The 18,912-nt window shown below is 44.3% G+C and overlaps 2 protein-coding genes across 3 annotated transcripts in view; both read left to right on the top strand.

The window, feature by feature from the left end:
* The window catches only part of LOC307247140 (polymeric immunoglobulin receptor-like), an 11,974-nt gene extending 6,133 nt beyond the window's left edge, over window positions 1-5,841 (top strand). The window contains exons 1-3 of one of the 2 annotated variants that reach the window (XR_013844723.1): window positions 894-1,032; window positions 2,979-3,359; window positions 3,857-5,841. Coding sequence is in view for 1 of the 2 variants with exons in the window: in XM_080023206.1 (XP_079879332.1) it covers window positions 2,979-3,359; window positions 3,857-4,239 (764 nt within the window). In the remaining variant the exon portion in view is untranslated. Of the gene's footprint in view, window positions 1-893; window positions 1,033-2,978; window positions 3,360-3,856 lie in introns of those variants that run through there. The other variant, XM_080023206.1, reaches the window with a different exon arrangement.
* A 479-nt stretch (window positions 5,842-6,320) lies between these two features.
* Window positions 6,321-14,455, top strand: fgb (fibrinogen beta chain; the record flags this gene model as incomplete). The annotated part of the gene is made up of 14 exons (XM_080023608.1): window positions 6,321-6,419; window positions 7,313-7,330; window positions 7,923-7,937; window positions 8,443-8,543; window positions 9,016-9,118; window positions 9,214-9,282; window positions 10,010-10,124; window positions 10,679-10,785; window positions 11,318-11,432; window positions 11,721-11,840; window positions 11,945-12,067; window positions 12,392-12,486; window positions 12,883-13,073; window positions 14,224-14,455. The coding sequence occupies 14 exons, from the start codon at window positions 6,321-6,323 to the stop codon at window positions 14,453-14,455; spliced, it is 1,503 nt and encodes a 500-aa protein (XP_079879734.1).
* Window positions 14,456-18,912: the final 4,457 nt, after the last annotated feature.

Below are 18,912 nucleotides of genomic sequence, written 5' to 3' on the forward strand. Positions count from 1 at the left end.
GGGCATATGTGTGTAAATGGTGCGCTGTGTGTCCTGAGTGCCAGTTAGTCAACCCTTCGGCTACGCCAACAGCGTCATTGAAGCCCATCCCCCAAGTTGAGGTCTTGCTCAAAAGAAGAGGTGTGGACCTCATCGAGCCATTAGACCGCAGTGCCCGCAGGAATCGTTTTGTGTAAGTCCTAGCGGATTATGCAACCCGGTACCCCAAAGCGGTGCCCCTGCGCAGTATTACAGCTAAAAGTGTGGCACAGGCGCTGTTTCAGGTCATCTTTGTAGTCTGGATTCCGAAGGAAATCCTGACCAACCAGAGGACTACCATTATGTCATGTACACTTCGAGAACTTTACAAGTTCTGGGCATCCGCTCAATTCGGACCAGCGTTTACAATCCCCGGACCGACGGTCTGGTGGAGCGCTTTAATAAAAGGCTGAAAAACCCTGCCCAAACACAAACGCAAGATCGTGCAGGCGGAACAAGAGGCCATGCCGGACACTTTCGACATTTCCGTTCGGGTCGTTCACCGCCCCCCACAGTTTGTATTACGCCGCTTTGTAATTGTTCCTATTTCTGGATTCAAGATACTCGTTATAATTACAATCAATATAATCCTTGAGGTCCTCCAATTTGGATTTGCGTAGCCTGCGTTGTGTTTCTCTATATATATATATTTTTTTGCAATTCCCTTTGTTATTTGCCTGAGTTGGAGCAGATTGTCGGTGTTTTAGTTTGTGCAGCTGGATCGGACTGATCCCGACTGTTGGATCTGGACTCCTTTCTGTGTTCTTGCAAAATCACAGCATACAAAAAATACAGAAACCTCTGCATCAGAAAGGAATGTCTTTCCTGCTCCGAAATCACAAGCCTCAACTTGAACAAGGAAGCAGGAAGTCCCTTTTATTAAGACCGGACTTCTCCGACACTTCAGTGGCATACACGATTCTCCCTTCGCAGGAGAAATGGATTCAGTTTCGGCAGTGGCTTGCATCATTATATATATTATATACATATTTCAGACGGGATGTGCTGCTGAAGGTGAGTTGTTATTCCATATACATCGAGAGAGACCAAATGTTTCTATCGGTTCAAGAGATGGTGTTTATGTTCTGCATAATCACAACAATACATAACATGGAATGATGGTGTTTTTTCCTTACCTTACTGAGTAATATATTGAGCGAATGTTACTTAAATTATTATTATCTGATATTCTATGAGATGTTACCATTTTGTATTGCTCGTGGTTTATTTTTTCAGGCTTATCCAATGTTTCGATTTATGAAATTAGTTGGAATTGTTTTCACCTCCGGTATGCGTTTATGCACTCACCATCAGTGTTTTCATCAGGATGGAGCACAATTATAATTATGAGGATCCAGTCCACGGGACTGGAACCCTGTTGCTTTCACTCCGATTTCTATTATTTTAAGTCTTCTTGGCATTTTTCGGGCTAAAAGTATCTCAAACTCGGCAACCACAGTACCCACAAACATGGTTGAGGAGTCTTTGGAACGTTCCAGACGTATTTGATCAATATAATCCACATTTGGAGCAGAAATTAATAAAAAACTGTTGCAAATTTACCGGAAGTTGAAGAAAGTTGGCACAACTTGATTAGTTTGAGGAGCCGAGAGCTTTGTGACATCATCTGAAGTTTTATACGTCCAATCTTTGTCTCCCAGAAGTCACTCTCATCCAGCCACTTCAGCCTGTGGACTGCATAGCATTCACAGACAACCCGAGCTGGTGCTGCGTTTAATGGAAACTCTGAAACTGTAACACATGCTGAATTTCATCGAACCCTGAAAACTGTTAGCAGTGACAGAAGGCATTTTCACACCGCAGGAAGTTCTAAGAGCTTTTGGAGGACCGTCCCTTTTGTCTGTTCCCGCACTGCATGATCCAGCAACGACGAAAAACTGTAATATGTACCTAATGCGACTAAACTAGACCATCTCTATTGCTGCCTGCAGCTGTATTTTTTTAATTATTATTATGATCATTATTGTTATTATTATTATTATTATTATTATTATTATTATTATTATTGTTGTTATTATTATTATTATTATTTTATTATTATTATTATTATTTAGATATTTATATATGTATTTATTATTATTATTATTATTATTATTTTATTTTATTATTATTATTATTATTTTTATTATTAGAATAATTATTATTATTGTTATTATTATTATTATTATTGCTTATGCAATCTTAAATTTATATTTTATGTTGGCAGCTCCACCATGCATGTCCAATACTCTTTAGTGTGTTCAGAACACAGCAATTTCAAGTATAATATTATTATTATTATTTAAATTCTGTTGAAAACCGGGACATTTTGGTGTTTTATAGATATTTGTCGGGACTCGGGACGCACAGCTTGAAACCGAGACGTCTGGCCACAGAATATTAGTGGTGGTGATCATTGGGACGGTGGTGTAGTTCCTTACAAGCCTAACGTTACGTTTGTGCTCCCGGCGATTGCATTTAAGCTTCAAAAATCGTAAAAGTGGGCTTCGTTTGTGAGACTGATGCTGCTGAGTGAAATGCGTAGGTATCATGAACTTTTGTTGCCTCAGATCCAAAATCCAATAGAAAACTCCAATCGGCTTGAGGTGGAGGGAACCAGGGCGATGCTGACTTCCGGGTTGCCCAATAAAAATACCTCATCCCTGTATCACTCTATTCATTGGATTTGATGGTGTCTACGTCGCCTCACTCCCAACACACGTGACCGTGAAGGAGCTTCCCCTGTCAGTCAAACGGGACTTCCAGCGTCCACCGTTCAGAGACATTAAACCGTGATGATGAAGATAACAAAGCCCTTCAGCGGCTCCGAGGATCTAACTCGACTCGTGTTTTACAGGTTTTCAACATCATCTCAGCAAGCTGTCGTAACCAACGTGCACTTTTGTTTCTGTGCAAACCTTGACGCCAACATGTTGTGTGTTTTACCTTCTGTTTTACAGATCAGAACATCAGCGCAAACCTTGGACACAATGTCACTCTCCCTTGCTTCAAATATCTTCCTAATATGACTGACGTACAATGGACAAAATCACAACAAGTCTTCTTTATAAAACGAGGCTTGGGCCAGACAAACACCGGACAGAATACAGAAATGGACGAATATCTGGATAAATCTTTTCGAGGACGAGTGGGACTGGCTGGACGACCCGAGGAAGGCGACCTGAGTTTGGTTCTTTCCAACTTCAACGCCAGCGATGAAGGCTCATACGAGTGCCACGCCTCCCAGAAGCTCCCAAATGGAACGCTTGTTCAAAAGACCATCAAGAAGATACGACTACAGCCGACAGACGAGCAGCCGGACAACAGTCTCCAACCAGCAGGTCTTTTTGTTTTTCCTTTAACAAATCTTTAACATTTACATTACATTTACATTTAGTCATTTAGCAGATGCTTTTATCCAACTTACAACAACTTAAATCTTCACCCATGAAACACACCGTCATCAAAGGAGTTGGTTTGCTGCTGGTTTGTTACGAAGGCGTCATGGTCAGGCCGGGGGCAGTGCAGGTAGGAAAGGTTATTGATCGCTGATCAGCTGTTTACGTACAGTCGGGTAAAACAACACACATTTGGCCTGATGGAGCCATCAAACATCCTCAAACATCGGTGGAGTAAAAGACATTGTTTGTTCGAGCAGTTGTCATTTGTAAATAAAGCGTTGCTGTTGTTAGGTCGTACGGGGATCAGTGAAGTAGAGGAAAGAGGAAAGTCAGTCACTGTCTTCGACCCAAACGTTTCCCAAACGAGATGAAGGGACATGTGAGAGCGGGAGAAGCTGCCATGTTGTGGTCTGAATCATCTCTGCTCTATCTTACAGATCGCTCCTATATTTGGAAGGTCGTTGTTGGAGTCGTTGGTGGAGTCGTTGTCGTTGTCGGGGCCGTTCTGATAGACCGAAGAAACCGAAGGCGTGGCCTGCGGCGTGTCGAGCAACAGGAGGACGATAGTGCAGCAGTCGCCCTCCATATGCCGCCTGTATATCTGCAGCGTACTGATTCCATGCTCCATTCATGGCTCAAAAGCTGCTGCACCGAGATGCACCAGCGAACCACAACCGAGTCTCGCGTGACAGACAACTCGCCCTGTGAGCTCGCAGAGCTGCGCACGTCGGTGAAGGCCCAAAGCGAGGGCAGCGTGGGTGGTGCGGCGAGGGACGCGGCGCCCCGTGAAGGCGGAGCGAGGACTCCGTCACCTCCATGAATGCGACGACATATAATGGAGGCTTGGCCTCGTCATAGACTCAAAAATAGACATTTTCTAACGTCAAAAATTGCCTCCGTCTTCCTGAATAAATTGTTTTGAAAGAATCAAGTCTTTTTTGAGTCTTTTGCTTTTCTCCGTTTTCTGCGGAGAAAAGTCTCCGTTCACACGATGACGTTCAAACCTTTTCAAACGCTCACACAAGCCACAGGAAGAGCATGAGGAGCGCGCAGCGTGTTGAGCTTCTGAGCATTATTCCCACGCAACACCGCACGGACGTGACTCCTATAGCTTTCCCAAAAATTATTTTTCGACATTTAACGGTGACAGGACGGGCGTCGGCCGTCGAGGTCGTGACCTCTGTGTTTCCAAGAAGCTCCGTTTAACTTCCCCCACACGAATATAAACGATACGTTCAAATGTTGTTTTTCACTCACAGTTGCCCCAACACTGACGACTATCCAGGTCCTTCCTGTTGAAATGTTTAACACCCCCCCCCCCCCCACCCCCCACCCCCCCTCTCTATCCTGAGAGAGGGGGTCAGTCTGTTCGCAACAGATGGTGATTGGACGGACCCTCCAGCCCCTGTGGACTGGACCTGATGCTGGACCCTCTGCCCCCCCTGGCCTGGACCTGATACTGGACCCTCTGCCCCCCCTGGCCTGGACCTGATGCTGGACCCTCTGCCCCCACTGGCCTGGACCTGATGCTGGACCCTCTGCCCCCCCTGGCCTGGACCTGATGCTGGACCTGATGCTGGACCCTCTGCCCCCCCTGGCCTGGACCTGATGCTGGACCCTCTGCCCCCACTGGCCTGGACCTGATGCTGACTACATCCCACTGGAGGCATCTCAATACTGTCTAGCTGTAAAATTGCCTAGTGTATAAGTACATAAACCTATGATTTATTATTATTATTATTATTATTATTATTATTATTATTATTAAGTTGCTCACTCGGCATCCACTGCAGCCTGGTGGTCCTGGAAGGGGGATTCCTCCTCCTGTGGCCCCTTCTCAAGGTTTCTCCCTTTTTTTCCCCACAAGGGGTTTTCTGGGAGTTGTTCCTTGCCCGGGTGGAGGTTCAGACCAGGGGATGCTGATGCTGTACAGCTTCATTGGCACCTGAAACTATTAGAAACCCAGGAAACCTTCATCTGGTTGAACAACTTAAACGTCACCTGAGATGAAGTAAACAATGAAGAGTCCTCACATTCAGGACATTAGGATAATAATAAGTATAAAATACCCAAGAAAACAGGGCGTTTGCAGCCAATCTAGTGCTTTATCGCATCACTAGTAGTGATTGCATTTTAAGCGTTTCAAAGATAATAACTAACCAAATTAGTTATTTGGAAAAATCCTTAAAAATAATGACCTGAAATTCGTTTTTGAAAGTTTCATTTCAAAGCGATTTGCTTTATTTATTCATTCAAGCTCAGCCCACGCGCAGTACCCTCGCGGCCCAGCAGGGGGACACCGCTCTGTGATGGGCCAATGCTGAAAGTGCTGGTGGTTCTGGCTTTTTTGTGTGAACAGAATTGAATAACCACATTAAAAACGACATGTTTTGAGCTGAAGAGTCCTGAAATAAAAAAACAAACAAACATAAAAGAGGTTCCTGACCTTCAGCTGTCATGTCATTATTTACTGACTCTCCCTCTGACGGGAAGTCCGTGTTCTGAATACCTCCCGTGTTTTATCGCTTTCCACCCACTCATCTTCTGCTCCTCCAGCTTACTTCACCCCCAAATCGACACAAAATCCCGTTTTGGATTTTGCAACCAAAAACCAACTCTTTCCTCATGTCTGTGTTCTGTTGGTCGGCAGTTTTGTTTCCCCCCCTGGACCTTTGAGCCGGTGATTCAGGGGTTTGGGCAAACTGTTCAAATAGTCACATTGACCGACGCACCAGCATCACGGGCAGATCAATAAAGAGGGCGGAGCACCCCGGTTAAATACCCCCGGTATCTCCGGTCGGCGGTCAGAGCACTTCTTCTTTTCCCCCCGGTGACAGAAGAGGAAGACGAAGAACAAGAGGTCACAGGTCGAGGTGGAGATTGTGAACGACAGCGGAGACAATGAAGTTTGGGTGGAACGTGAGGGAGCTGCTGCTGCTCTGCCTGATCGCCCGCGCGGCCCGGAGTCAGGGCGTCTTGGAGTACGACGATCCGGACTCGGTAAAGAAAAGCTTCTTTACCGACAGAAATGCATCCTGGCAGGGTGGGGTTGGGTGAGGGTCAAACTCCACGTCTTTGGAGCCGACCGCGTATCGAGCTCATCAGCGTCTTCGGCCTAATCCATACGGTTGGCTGTAAATACAGGCACGGAATTTTTGCTTTCTGAACCCGGGTGTCTTCCACCTCACGCTCCTGCAGACGTGAGGTCATTGTTTCCGTGTCCGTCAGAACCTTTGTCAAACACCCAAAACGCTCAAGCACAAATGAACTTAGTCACGCGTCTTGTTGCTCGGGGGGGAAATCTCCACGATTTCCGTTTTCGTTGTTTTCGCCAAAGCCCGCCACGGAAGGCAGTAGTTGCGGTGGCGCTTTTACCTTTTTTGGGCTCCAGAACCTCCACCCTCCACTTTTATTTTGGCGGGACACACGTCTTGACTTGCACCGTCAGCAGACTGCTTGTCATCTGGATGCACGGCGGGAGCACAGCCGGGTCTTCATGCTCAGAGCCCTAGAAGTTGCCTCAGTGGCCAGAGGCTCAGTCACCTTGTGTGACCTCGTCGGGCGGTCGCTCGTACCTTAACACACATTAATTGAAATCAAACTCTTTGAGATGGGCACTTGAACGGCTGAATAACAACTGGTGCCTTTGATTGTTGTGTTGATCGGCAACCGTGAGTTTTTTAAGGAACTATATTTCTATGTGGAAGAATGTAATTTTAATCAACAACGATTATTATGAATTATTATGATTTATGAAGCATATTGTTGGACTGCATGTCGTGTCTTTTCAGTACATTTCCTTCCTGCAGTTAGGATACTTCAAGCTGGATCGAGATTAAAAGGGATTTTTTTCTGCTCATCTCATTAATTCTCCTCATTTTTCTCCTTTACAGGACACGCCCGACACGCAGGTCAGTTCCTCCTTTATGACCCTGACCCTTTGTATCAAACCAACAATATACACAGTATATGTATATACTGTATACGTATATATATATATGTATTCAGTGTTATAATCCAAATCTGAATCATAGTCACTTTATTCGAAGTACATTTACATATATAAGTTATTTGTCATGGTGAATTGGTGTATTTCTGTACAGACGACAATCGTATAAATAACAACAATTTAATAATAATAAGAAGAAGAAGAAGAAGAAGAAGAAGAATAATAAGATTAAGAATAATAAGAATATTTAATAAAGTATAATCTGTTCACAAAAATAAAAATACAGAAATAGCCAAATGTATAAAAATATACAGAAAATTCAAAGTGCGATTCTATGCATGGGATGAAAATGACTTGAATATATTTTGTATCCTTCAGTTTAAACCCTTAATGCCACTGAAAGACAAGGATCATATGGAAGTATCGCTGATATTTATCAAATCAAACCCTATTGGCAGATACAAATGAATGGGGGTCTTGCTGTTGAATTTGCTGATCATATGCATTTGTACGGTTGTTTCTAACCATGTCTCCCTGTTCCTCGCTCCTGGCAGGCGGCGAACGGCAAAGTGAGTAGGAATTGGAATATTTACCTTCTTGGATTTTAACAATCAGTATCACAATCAGTTTACCGGGCAAAGTACATTTTCATGAAAGGCTGTGGTGGGGCTATGGGTAGTGTGCGTACTATTGTGGTGGTGGGTATGAATATGAATATGAATATAAATGGGATCATTCTTTATGGTTGAACAAATATATATAAGAACAAATATATTTACTACATTTTGAACAGTTTGCATTTTGGTTTTGCTTGTAGCAGGAAAATATAACCACAGTGACTAATGAAGTGATGTGGAAAACAAACTCAGTTTTAGATTTTATTTTATTTTGTTTTCTTTTATTAAATTAAATTAAAAAAAATTTTATATATTATTTTAAATTGTTTTATTTAATATTGTTTTATTTTATTTATATTTTATTCTATTTAATATTGTTTTATTTTATTTCTATTTTATTTTATTTAATATTGTTTTATTTTGTTTTATTTTGTTTTATTTTCTTTTATTCCCTCAGGACAAAACACTCGGCGCCCGCAGCCATCGGCCTTCGACGGGAGCAAGTGACTCGTACACGGCAAACCGCTACGTCCAGCCCCCTCTCACCGGAAGAAACACGTAAACACTCACCTGGAGGAAGGGAGGACGGGGGGAGGATGTTGGGGAAAAAGGAGGGTGGGAAGGAATCTTATAGTTCAGGAGGGAAGGGAGAAAGGAAGGAGGGAATGAAAGAAGGAGGGCTGAGGGAAGGAAGGGGGGAGGGCAAGGGAACAGGAGAAACAAGGAATGAGGAAGGAAAGAAGGAAGGGGGGAGGGAAAGAAAGGAATGAGGGCGGGAGAAAGGAAGGAGGAAAGAAGGAAGGGGGGAGGGAAAGAAATTAGGATGGGGTGCAACGGAAGAGGGGAGGCAGGGAGGGAACGAAGGAATGAACAAGGTAGGAAGGAAGGGAAGGACATCAACGAGGGCACAAGGGAAGGAAAGAAGGAGGGAGGACGGAAGAGATAGACGGAAATTGGGTGGATGAGAAAATCCAACGATGAGATGATGAAACAACAATTTTATTAAAAATCATCATCATCGTCACCCCAGGTACCGCAACCGCCCCACCGCCGCTCCCGCCAGGGGCCGCCAGGAGGAGCAGAAGGTGGTGCAGCCGGATTCGGGTGGATGCACGCACGCCTCAGAGACCATGGTCAGCCACGCTCACACCCGCTCGCGCCTCATAGCTCCGCTCGGGCCCCGCTCTGCCCTGTTCAACGCCCACGTTTCCCGCTGTTTCCCCCGCAGGGCGTCCTGTGTCCCAACGGCTGCGAGCTGATGCGCGCTCTGGAGAAGCAGCAACGCGTCACCAAGGAGGTAGGCGACGGACCGCACCGCCCTCTCACCTGGGAACCTGTTGTCCGGGTCAACTTGAAGAGACGGCCCCACGCTGTTCCAAATGTCAATCTGGCGTCCAATTCATTGCGGCCAAAGAAAGTGTTTGATTTGTCTGAAAGCGTAGTCTGTCGGATCAAGTAGTGTCTGTGACAGGACCAGGACGGCAAACAAAGGGTGTTGCACTCCGACCGATCGACTGATCAGACTAAGGCCAATACTCCAAGAAAGGGCGCATTGCGGTTGCAGCTGTTTCATTTTTTCCGAGAAGACCACACCGCCGATAAAGTAATCAGTCAAAATCGAACGAATAATCGACTCAACGTCCATTAGTGATGCAAGACTCGCGAACGTTCGTAGCGAACACATTTTTAGATTGACTCGGGGCTCGTGAGTCACTGAGGCGAGAGAGTCGTTCGTTCGCAGCTCGGTAACTGCAACGCCAGGCAGGCTGAACGACGTCCGGAATCTCGAGTGAAAAAGGGCCGGGAACCCTGAGTTGCCGGCGACACGAGCGGCCCAAGCGATGGCGATGACCCCTGGAACTGATTCACGAACGGGGTCTTTCAGTAACGAGTCACGTACGCGCGCAAGAGCCAGATCTCCAAAAGGAGCCGAACTCTTCCTCACCAGTCGACGAGTTGTTGTGAACAGTGTTGTGACTGTGGCTGAGTTTCTGCTCTGGGGCGTGTCCCCCGACCCCCTACAGGCTCTCGACACGTTGAAGCCCGAGGTGGATGACCTGTCGCGCTCCTCCAACACCATCTCCGACTACGTCAAACGCATGTCCAACGCTGTGAGGGAGCGGCAGCTGGTCATCAACGGTGAGAACTTCTGGTCACTTCTCATCTTTTATGATAAATCAGCGGAATTTGGGGATGAGGAGATGGTTGGTTTGGGGGTAAGGTGGGTGGGCAGGTGCGTGCGTCACAGTACCTGGCAGGATCTCCACAGATAGACCCCAGATTGAAACAGAAGTAAACAAGCCCTCTAAGCCCAGAAGTTTCAGTTATACCACCTCCAACTCAGAGAGCGGGTGGGTTTCTCATGGATGGGTGTGGCCAGGGGGTCGCAGAAGCTCGCCGTCTTCCATCCTTGCGATGACACGACTCATCGGCTCCACAGAATTGCCGTCAGGTGGATCAAGTGAATTGCTAAAAAATAATAATATTCGTAATAAAAACTCCCAAAACGGCCACTGAACTCAAACCAGAGATGCCGTGTTTTATCACACAACTAGAACAACGTCTGCAAATCGCTCCCCTTCAGATTGGATCGCAGAATCGCTCAGCCCCGCTTGGGGAATGGGTTTTCCTTCCCTCCTACTTTATCTGATCCCCTCCTTTCCCCTTCTGGTCCTTGGTGTGTTGCCTCTCAGACAACAACAAGGTTGTGAGCCAGTACACGGACAGTCTGGAAGAGCAGCACGCCTACATTAAGGAGACGGTGGACACAGCGTTCCCCTCCAACATCAAGATCCTGCAGGTAAACAGACCCTCCACACACATCATTACACAGTGTATTGTATGTACAGTATATGTTGAGTGAACCATCCTCTCTCCACGTCAGATTCAGTTTGTTCGTCTTTGTACGGTCACATGAGGGCTACTGGGATAGAAGCACAGGGGTACTGACACCCGAGGTAGAAGTAATGGGGTAGAAATACTGCAGTAGAAGTACTTTGGTCTGGGATACTGAGGCCCTTGGGTAGAAGTGCTGGGAGTACTGGAGTAGGAGTATCGGGGTAATGGGGGCAGAATGACAGGGGTAATGGGTTGAAGAAGCACTGGGGTTACTGGGATACCAATACTGAGGCCCTGGGGGAGAAGCTAAGGAACAGAAGTACTGGAGTAGAAATACTGGGGCTCTAAGGTGCTGGGGTAATTGGGTAGAAGTACTGGGTTAACTATATAGAATCACTGGGATAATGGGTTAGAATTACTGTGGTAAGGAGATAGAAGGACTGTGGTACTCATGTAGAATTACTGCAGCACTGATGTCCCATGAACTGTTTCAGGGAACAATGGAGACCATCAGGCAGAAGATCCTGAAGCTGGAGAAGGCCATCCAGGTCCAGAACGAGGCGTGCAAGGAGCCTTGCCTGACCAGCTGCCCCATCCCCGTGGTGTCTGGTGAGTCCATCTGCGTCTGTTTGTACCTGTACTGCCGGTACACCTCCAAATGATGACATATGTGCTTCCACACGAGCACACGCATTCATGACTGTGCACGGTATTTATGTCGTAACGATGCACCATGCGACTGGCCTGATTCCTAGTTTTGTCGGCACTGCTACCATCATTTTTGCTGTTGGACTTTTGTATTTGGAGATATCCTCAGATAGCGGACGTCTATGCCAGACCCTATCGGAAGCCTTTTCAGTGGGACCGCCTCGCTAATTGTGTTGTTGTGTATTTTAGGTAAGGAGTGTGAGGATGTTTTCCGTCGTGGAGGCGTAGACTCCCAGATGTACATGATCCAGCCGGACCCACTCTACGCTCCATACAAGGTCTTCTGCGATCAGCAAACTCAACGCGGAGGTCGGTAAAGCCAGTCTGTCTGTCTGTCTGTCTGTCTGTCTGTCTGTCTGTTATGGAGCGAGACAGGTCATCTTTATCTTCATCATCTCTCTCTGACTCTATAGGATGGCTGCTCATCCAGAACCGGATGGACGGCAGTGTGGATTTCGGCCGCCGCTGGGACGACTACCGCCAGGGTTTCGGCAACATCGCCTTCGACATCGGCAAGGGCCACTGTCAGACTCCTGGTGAGCCCCGGTGCAGAGTCAGGGCACACGCTAAGCGTGATGGGAAGGGTTTATTTTTGTTAGATTGTTTTTTTGTTCAAGCATTTTACCATCAATTGTATCTGTGATTATTTAGGAGTTTCAGTAATATGGAGAAGGATTAGGGCCTAATGGGAAAATGATGATTGCCATGTAAAAATAATGTGGATTGGATTTCAGAGATGACTCTCAGAATTCTGACTTTAATTTCAGAATCTTTTACTTTGATCTCGGAATTCAGACTTACATTTAGGAACCGGCTACGATCTTTTTTGACCAACAACTTCTCTTTCTTTTCGGCGTCAGGGGAATACTGGTTGGGTAACGAACGCATCAGTAAGCTGAGCAAGGCTGGCCCCACTGAGGTCCTTATCGAGATGCAGGACTGGTCCGGAGACAAGGTGACGCACAAGGCTTCCTTATTAGTACTAATATTACTAGTATTGGCCACATAATAAGAGGTAACAATTGTAGTAATAGTAGTACTCATGGTCATACTTGCTAAGTTGAATACAGAAGTTGTCTGTTAATACTTACAAAACAAACTAAACTGGATTTCAATAATATTAAAGGATTGTCTGATTGTTTATCTTTTTTTACCTACACCTTATTTATCGATCATTGGCATTTTGAATTGACCAATCACTCAGGTTGACATCCAGTGGTCGACAAAAAGAAGGTTTAGGTTAAAGAAATACCATGAACATGGACTTGGTTTTCCATTAACAAGCAGGTCAAGCTGATTGAAGAGGTTCATGTATCTGCAGCAGGAAACTCAAGCCTCTACTTCTGTTCAGGTCAACGCCCACTACCAGCAGTTCACCATCCAATCAGAGACCTCCAACTACATCATGTCGGTGGACGGTTACAGCGGCAACGCGGGCAACGCCTTCCTAGAGGGCGCTACCCAGCTGCACGGGGAAAACCGCACCATGACCATTCACAACGGCATGATGTTCAGCACATACGACCGAGACAACGATAAATGGCAAGTGGTTCACTCTTTAACTCACTATTTAACTAGCTCGCTCACTCTTTAACTAACTCGCTCACTATTTAACTCACCATTTAACTAACTCACCCCCTCTTTAACTCACTATTTAACTTACTCACTCCCTCTTTAACTCACTATTTAACTTACTCACTCACTCTTTAACTCACTATTTAACTAACTTGTTTACTTTTTAACCTCGAATTTAACTTACTCACTCACTCTTCAACTCACTATTTAACTTACTCATTCACTCTTTACCTCACAACATAACTGGAATACTCCCTCTTTAACTCACTATTTAACTAACTCACTCCCTCTTTAACTCACCATTTAAATAACTCCCTCCCTCTTTAACTCACTATTTAACTAACTCACTCCCTCTTTAACTCACCATTTAACTAACTCACTCACTCTTTAACTCACTATTTAACTAACTCACTCCCTCTTTAACTCACCATTTAACTAACTCACTCACTCTTTAACTCACTATTTAACTTACTCACTCACTCTTTAACTCACTATTTAACTTACTCACTCACTCTTTAACTCACTATTTAACTTACTCACTCACTCTTTAACTCACTATTTAACTTACTCACTCACTCTTTAACTCACTATTTAACTTACTCACTCACTCTTTAACTCACTCTTTAACTAACTAACTCCCTCTTTGACTCACTATTTAACTAACTCACTCCCTCTTTAACTCACTATTTAACTAACTCACTCGCTCTTTAACTCACTAGTTAACTTACTCACTCACTCTTTAACTCACTATTTAACTAACTTGTTTACTTTTTAACCTCGAATTTAACTGTCTCGCTCACCTTTTTATTAAATCACAATTGAAATAACTCATTCACTCTTTACCTCACAACATAACTGGAATACTCCCTCTTTAACTCACTATTTAACTAACTCACTCCCTCTTTAACTCACCATTTAACTAACTCACTCCCTCTTTAACTCACTATTTAACTAACTCACTCCCTCTTTAACTCACCATTTAACTAACTCACTCCCTCTTTAACTCACCATTTAACTCACTCACTCAATCTTATTTCTAACTTTAACTCCTCACTTCCTGTCTCTAACTCACCCGTTTTCTGTCTCTCACTCGCCGCTCTCTTTCCTGATGTTCCAGGATCCCCGGTGATCCCAGCAAGCAGTGCGCCAGGGAGGACGGCGGCGGTTGGTGGTACAACCGCTGCCACTCGGCCAATCCCAACGGCCGATACTACATCGGTGGAGCCTACACGCGCAACATGGCCAAGCACGGCACGGACGACGGCATGGTGTGGATGAACTGGAAGGGCAGCTGGCACTCCCTGAAGGCCATCAGTATGAAGATCAGGCCCTTCTTCGCATCCAATTAGACGTGAAATGACACGCGCACACACACACACACACACACACACACACACACACACACACACACACACACACACACACACACACACGCACACACACACACACACACACACACACACACGCACACACCCCCACACAAACACACACACACACACACACACACACACACACACAGATAGGTAAGGGTGCTTGATGGGGACGTGTAGAGAAGCTTTAAAAGTAAGTTGGGAATATGTTGATTATTTCCTGTTTAGCAGACGAACACAGGAAGTGGCAGCACAGGCCTCCTCAGCACCTCCATGCGATGAGGAGGTTCCTTTGTTCTTGGTAATATTCATCCAGCTCGTCGTTTCTTTTATTTGAATGATTTGAATGTTTGCTTAGCTTCTCATGCTGCTCACCCTCTGCTGCCAAGAGGGCTCAGAGAACACCCCAAGCACCGCAGCTCCCCAGGACCTCACCCCCTGGACGACCTCACCCCCTGGACGTCCTCACTCCATCATTTGTGGGATGAAACACATTTCCTGGACTAAAGATGTGTTGTGTTGTGTTGTGTTGTGTTGTGTTGTGTGGTGTGGTGTTGTGTTGTGTTGTGTGGTGTTGTGTTGTGTGGTGTTGTTTTGCTGATGAGGTCTCTCAATAAAAGACATTGAGCAACTGAAACAAGCCACTCTGCCTCCTCTTCCTCAGACTGAGCAACCAAACCACTCCATGTCTATGTCCAGTCGTGTACTACACACTGCATACTACATACTACACACTGCATACTCCATACTACACACTGCATACTACATACTACACACCGCACACGACATACCACACACTGCATACTACACACTGCATACTCCATACTACACACTGCATACTACATACTACACACCGCACACGACATACCACACACTGCATACTACATACTACACACTGCATACTCCATACTACACACTGCATACTACATACTACACACCGCACACGACATACCACACACTGCATACTACATACTACACACTGCATACTACATACTACACACTGCATACTACATACTACACACTGCATACTGCATACTACATACTACACACTGCATACTACATACTACACACTGCATACTACATACTACACACCACACACTACATACTACACACTGCATACTACATACTACACACTGCATACTACATACTACACACCACACACTACATACTACACACTGCATACTACATACTACACACTGCACACTACACACTGCATACTACATACTACACACTGCATACTACACACTGCATACTGCACACTCCATCTACACACTGCATACTACACACTGCATACTACACACTGCATACTGCACACTGCATACTACACACTGCATACTGCAAACTGCATACTACACACTGCATACTACACACTGCATACTGCACACTGCATACTACACACTGCATACTACACACTACATACTACACACTGCGTACTACACACTGCATACTGCATACTACACACTGCATACTGCACACTGCATACTACACACTACATACTACACACTGCATACTACACACTGCAAACTGCACACTGCATACTACACACTGAAGTTAAGTTTCATCTTGAACTTTAATCAAATCAGGAAAATATAACCAACTAGAAAGAACACCTAATTCTTCAAACCAGTACTATAAAATATGAATCCTTCCTCTTCAAAAAGCTACAAAGTCCAAAATTGTGCAACACTTTATTTTCAGTGACAATTGACCATGAGATGAGAACAGTTGTGACTTCACTTCATATCTTCTTAAAAACCTTTAAAACATCACTGCTCCTGACATCAAAGATCATTTCATTTATTATAATTTTAAAGAAAATGCGCTTGAACAGACACGGTAAAGGTCAAATGTATTGTTTTTAAACACTGTATGCAATGTGACGGATGGTTGACAATGGGAGATGAAGTTGACGAGGCTTAAAGAAGAATGAATGCACATGTATTGTATCAACCCGGCGTTTAGGATTTTTTATTTTTTTTGCTTTATCCAATTTCTGAAAAATCTATCTTTAATAGCACCTGCAAGACCCGTGGGCTGCCCCGTTGGGTTCACGTCACCTGCTACATCTGCTGAAAGTGTGTTTTTTTTTTTAATACATTTTTTGCCAAGACGGCAAACAGTAAACAAGAGGCGTGTCTGCCAGACGCTCCTCCACCCACGTCCACGTTGTGTGTGCTCATGGCCCTGCTCCAGTCCGGGGAATGCTGTGTCAGCGGCCTGACGTGAACCTCTGAGTCCGTTTCCCCGTTGAGACCGCACCAAACCGCTTCACCTCGTTCACTTCTCCTCTCCAGCGTTTCTACCGTTTTGAATCAGCTGTTTAGAACAATCTGTTTAGAAAGGCACCGATCAGCAGGGAGTCGCGCTGACGGCGACTTGTGCCAAGCTCATTGGTCTGCATCAGTCTTGTGGGCGTGGCCAAAAAAAGTCAGGAAGTGAGGTGTGAATCCTGTTCATTTACATAGCGACCGGAAAAGGAGAGGAACAGGCTCCATTTTCCGGTCGCGGGCCCTGTCTTCACAACTGTGCAAGGAATGTTTATTGCAGTTTGATAAAGGGACCGGCCGTGCTGCCCGGCCGGGAATAAAGGTCAGTCCAGCGTTGTCATCTCAGAGTTGGCGGAGCTTCCAGTTGCTCCTGGTGCGGAAGCTCCTCCAGAACCAGCCGGTTCTGCTCAATGTCTTCAAAGTGGGTGAGCAGCTCCCTCTGCACCGTGGGGATGCTGTTGTAGACCCTGGACGCCGCCGGCTCAGAGCCCACGAGGTGCAGTCTGATGCGGGGGACGCGTGGGGGAGCGGGGGTCCGGGGCGCCACCAGGTCCTCCGCCAGGTCCTCCGCCCGGTCCTCCGCCCGGTCCTCCGCCCGGCCGAAGCTGAAGGGCGGAGCGGAGCGACAGGAGCCCCGACAGGACCGCAGCTTCATGTCCACGTCCACCTGGGAAGAAACGTCCCGTGTGGTCAGCGCATTTAACGGAGCGTTCTGCACGTTGCACGTCTCTGAATCAATCACAACACGGTTCCGAACAAAGAAAAACTTTATTTGTTATTTTCCCACGGGGACCTAAAGCGTCGGAGCCAGTTTGGGTTCCACGGCGCCCAGAGGATCCCTGTGGAACACAGGTAACCTCACTTTTTACTGATATTTTTATATATTTGACATTATTTAACACATTGGGAAGAGATTTTACACCTTTACTGTTTTGCACAGGCGGTCTGTGTGGACCCCTGTTACTCAAACGGGGTCCGCGGGCCCCTGAAGGCCCAGGGTTCCAAGTACAAATATATAAATTATTATTATTGTTATTTATTTATCTTTTTTTATTGGGGAATTTTTGGACATTCACTCTTAGTGGCTGAAAAGATTGAGCCTATTTGAGGTGAAATAAAAAACTGGTTGGTCAATGCTCATGTGAAAGTTATCATTCATGCTGACTTTTAGGAAATTGTGCACTGGACAGTACACACTGCACCCTATTAGGCACGGTGACACACACGCACACACACACATTTCCAGTAAATACTTGTTTGGACTAGAACAGCACTGCAAACACGAACTTTGTTTTGTGTATTTTAAAAGGTCAGTGACCGTCCCAAAGGTTGTGATCAATATCAACTCAGAAAACAGAAACAGACGCCTCAGAAACCACAGAAAATCTGCGGAAAAGGAAAAAAAACAAAAGACAAATGTGCTCTTCACAATTTTCTGGAATTATTTTTTTTTATCGAGTACTATTGTTTTAATGCATAAAATATTGTGAAATGTTGTTTTTGTTCCTTTTCCATTCACCTCCATGGTGGTTGAGCTCTGATGGTCATTTCAGATATCATATCATATCATATCATATCATATTATATCATATTATATCATATCATATCATATTATATTATATCATATTATATCATATTATATCATATCATATCATATTATATCATATTATATCATATCATATCATATTATATCATATCATATCATATCATATTATATTATATTATATTATATTATATCATATTATATCATATCATATTATATTATATCATATTATATCATATCATATCATATCATATCATATTATATAATATCATATCATATTATATTATATCATATTATATCATATTATATCATATCATATTATATCATATTATATCATATTATATCATATTATATTATATCATATCATATCATATCATATCATATAATATTATATTATATCATATCATATCATATCATATTATATCATATCATATCATATCATATATTATATTATATCATATTATATCATATCATATCATATATTATATTATATCATATTATATCATATCATATCATATCATATTATATTATATTATATTATATCATATATCATATATTATATTATATCATATCATATTATATTATATCATATCATATCAGATCATATCATATATTATATTATATCA

The sequence above is a fragment of the Zeus faber genome, assembly GCF_960531495.2.
Source record: "Zeus faber genome assembly, chromosome: 22".
In the NCBI taxonomy this organism is placed as follows: Eukaryota; Metazoa; Chordata; class Actinopteri; order Zeiformes; family Zeidae; genus Zeus; species Zeus faber.